General features: G+C 43.6%; 1 protein-coding gene across 1 annotated transcript; it reads left to right on the forward strand.

Moving 5' to 3' along the window:
• Positions 1-562: 562 nt before the first annotated feature.
• On the forward strand, positions 563-1,720 carry LOC105179850. Its single transcript, XM_011103486.1, has 2 exons — positions 563-946; positions 1,337-1,720. Exons 1-2 carry the CDS (start codon positions 563-565, stop codon positions 1,718-1,720), a joined length of 768 nt encoding a protein of 255 aa, XP_011101788.1.
• The last annotated feature ends 1,811 nt before the right edge of the window (positions 1,721-3,531 follow it).

Here is a 3,531-nt window from a genome sequence, read left to right on the forward strand (position 1 = left end):
ACCGGAAGGTGCCGCAATTTGATCCAGACAGGAACCTGAGTATGTTTGAGTTTCCTCAAAACCATTTTCGGCTCCCATTTTTGAAGAACAATAGGCTGTCCCTGAAACAACCATGGCCATCCTTCAATAATATCTTCCTTATCTGCAACTGACTTAAACTAGAAGAAAAAGAATCCGTTAGTAGTACCACTCACCGATGGTACTATATGAAGACCGACAACAACAATATGGAGGTATGTTCCGATTCGATAACTACCTCGCTCGCTTACCTGAGTTTATTCATAGTGTGCAGAATATATGGCAACATAACATTATGGGTACGCCTATGTATGCTGTGACACGCAAACTCAAAGCTTTGAAACCAATTTTTCGAGAGCAAAGGAGGAATAAGGGGGATCTCTCGCACAATGTCCAAATGGCAAAAGGGTTTCTTGAAGCAGCACAACTACTTGTAAGCTCAAGACGGCGAGATGAGCTATACATTCAACTAGAACACTGCTTGCGACTCGTACTGGCCAAAGCAACAAAATTGGAACAGATTATGCTACACCCACGAGCGAAAATGCAGTGGATGAAGGGAGGTGATCAATGCTCCCGAGTGTTCTTTCGGAAGATTGCCCAACGAAGATCAACAAGAAGGATCTTCCAGATCAACGATGACCCGGGATCCACTCACACTGATCCAGAAGAAGTTATTAATGAGTTTGTCACATATTACCAGAACCTACTAGGGGGAGACAGACGACGAACAGGTGTTGATATTCAAACTCTTAGACCGTGGGCTAGGCACATTTTGAGTAATGAGGAATCTACCACTTTACTGTTACCGTTCACACCAGCAGATGTCAAACAGGCTGTTTTTGACATTGATGAGGACAAGGCCCCAGGCCCGGACGGATACTCATCGGGCTTCTTTAAAGCAGCATGGCCTATAGTTGGACAGGAGGTGACTTCGGCAGTACTGGACTTCTTTAGTACAGGCCGACTTCTGAAGCATAAAATACTACACTCTTGGCGCTCATACCAAAAGTACATTCCCCTATGACGGTTAGTGATTTTCGACCCATAGCATGCTGTAATGTGATTTATAAGATCATTGCAAAGCTCATTGTCCAAAGGTTGAGTGTGATAATGGACAAACTGATCAGTTGAGGGAGAAACCACCAGATGATCAGTTTGTTGTACTGTACCATTTTTTTTACTTAATGAAATTTACATTTACCAAAAAAAAATAATGGACAAACTGATCAGCCCATGCCAAGCGTCATTTGTGCCGGGACGAAGCATTGGAGATAACATCATGCTAGCATAGGAACTCTTTACGGGATATAACTAGACTTGTATACCTCCTAGATGTGCTCTGAAAGTCGACATCCGGAAGGCATATGACACAGTGGATTGGGATTTCTTAATAGCAGCCATGGAGATGTTTGGGTTCCCTAGTACTTTTGTGAAGTGGATTGAGGAGTGTGTGTCAACACCTTCATTCTCTGTTGGACTAAATGGGAAGCCCCATGGATTCTTTCGAGGAGCCAGAGGACTGCGGCAGGGTGACCCTTTATCACCCTACCTATTTGTGCTTGTGATGGAAGTTCTGCACCTGGGTTTCTTGCAGTTGATTGATCAGGAGGAGATATTTTCCTATCATTGGAAATGCGAGGCAGCCAGGATATTTCAGTTGGAGATATTTCGTCGTCTAGTACCTCCTAAGAGGTTCTGATAATATGAGACAAACTCATGTGCGACCTCTTCTTGGTCCGAGTGTGTGTTACCATTCTCATCACTGATCTGCAAGATTCTTCTCATTGCTCATCTCTGTGCAATCTTACGGAAGAAAACCCGGGAATATTGGTCTCCGTCTTTCATCCACTGCATCTTTGCTCTCTGTTGCAACATGATTTGTTCGAGTTTTGCCGCTTTGGCATAAACGAGTCGACAGCAATGTTCCAGCAGTAAATAGAGCTCATTCTGTCTATCGGAGCTCACCAAATGTTGTGCCTCATCAAGAAAACCTTTGGCTAGTTGGACATTCAGTGTCAAATCCCCCTTATTTCTCCTCTGTAGTCTGAAAACTGGTTTAAGTGCCTTCAGTTTACGTGTCACGGCATACATTGGTACACCAACAATCTCATGATGCCAAATGTTCTGTACAATGGGGATAAAGTCAGGTGAACGGGCGAGATAATTATCAAAGCAAAAAATACCTCCATTATGCTGCTGTCTATCCCCATGTAACACCAGTGGTGAGTGGTCAGATGTCCGTGGTGTGAGACTATGATAGGATGATGTACGGAACCGTGCCAGCCAACGATCATTAATAAGAATTCGGTCCAACCGCTTCCATAAACTCCGCGTGGATGAACTACAATTATGCCATGTGAACCATTCACCTTGCAAAGGAAGTGGAATCAGCCCCGCGTCCAGTATGCCGGCATTAAATTCTTCAGTGGCCATCCTAATATCTCCTAAAATGCCACATACCTCGTTAAGTTCACGTACAGGATTAAAGTTCCCTCCTACCATCCAAGGGATGTCAGAGCACTGCTGAGCGAGTGTCTACAGTGCAATCCACAAGCTCCGACGGTCAATTACCTCAGATGCACCATAAACAACAGTAATGATAATAGGTTCATTGATAGTCATATTAGTAACCCGACAGTGGATAAACTGATCCCCCAATTCTAATATATGGACATCAACAACAGTATCGTCCCAAGTTAGCCAGATACGATTTCCAACAGAAGAATAATCGACAAACCATTTCCATTGCGGAAGTAAGAAAGATTGAATACGTACAACATGACTCAATCGAACCCGAGTTTCAAGAATGTCAAGGAAGTGTAACCTGTACTCAGAGACAAGATCCTTTATAGCGAGCTGATGGTCTCGTTTGTTCAACCCACGGACATTCCACACAGCGATGTTCAACATGGATTATTATATAAGGGGCTGCTTGTGTTAGGACCCCCTGGATGTTCATCTGCGTCATCAATTAAGTGCAATGCATCATAGGTATTATAGATAACAATTGCCTTACCCCTCTCATCTTTCTTGAAGTAATTCCGTTCAGTATTAATCGCATCGACTTTTGGTATGTTTACAGCCACTGGTTTTGTCGTCATTTTTTCCTTAACTGGTGGTTTTGGCGGTGGCACCGTGACTTTTGGCACATACACATTTATTGGTGGCTTCGTCGGTTTATGGGTCTTGTTCATTACACAGTCCTTACTCATATGTCCCAGTGTCATGCATGTAGTGCACTTTGGCGGGAGCCATTCGTACTCAATATCAATTTTGCAAGGTGTTTCTCCTCCATCTTCATTTGGTACCATGACAATAATATGTTTGGTAAACTTATGTGTGATATCAATAATCACGCATACACGAGCAAAGTCCAGTCTCGTGCATGCTCTCGTAATCGCGTCTGGGTATAGAGGCTTACCCACACCACTAGCCACCGTGATCAAGCCTTCTGTTGTCCAGAATTCCATCGGAAGATGCCTCAATTTAATCCAAACGGGCACTTGTATA

The sequence above is a fragment of the Sesamum indicum genome, unplaced genomic scaffold, assembly GCF_000512975.1.
Source record: "Sesamum indicum cultivar Zhongzhi No. 13 unplaced genomic scaffold, S_indicum_v1.0 scaffold00222, whole genome shotgun sequence".
NCBI lineage: Eukaryota > Viridiplantae > Streptophyta > Magnoliopsida > Lamiales > Pedaliaceae > Sesamum > Sesamum indicum.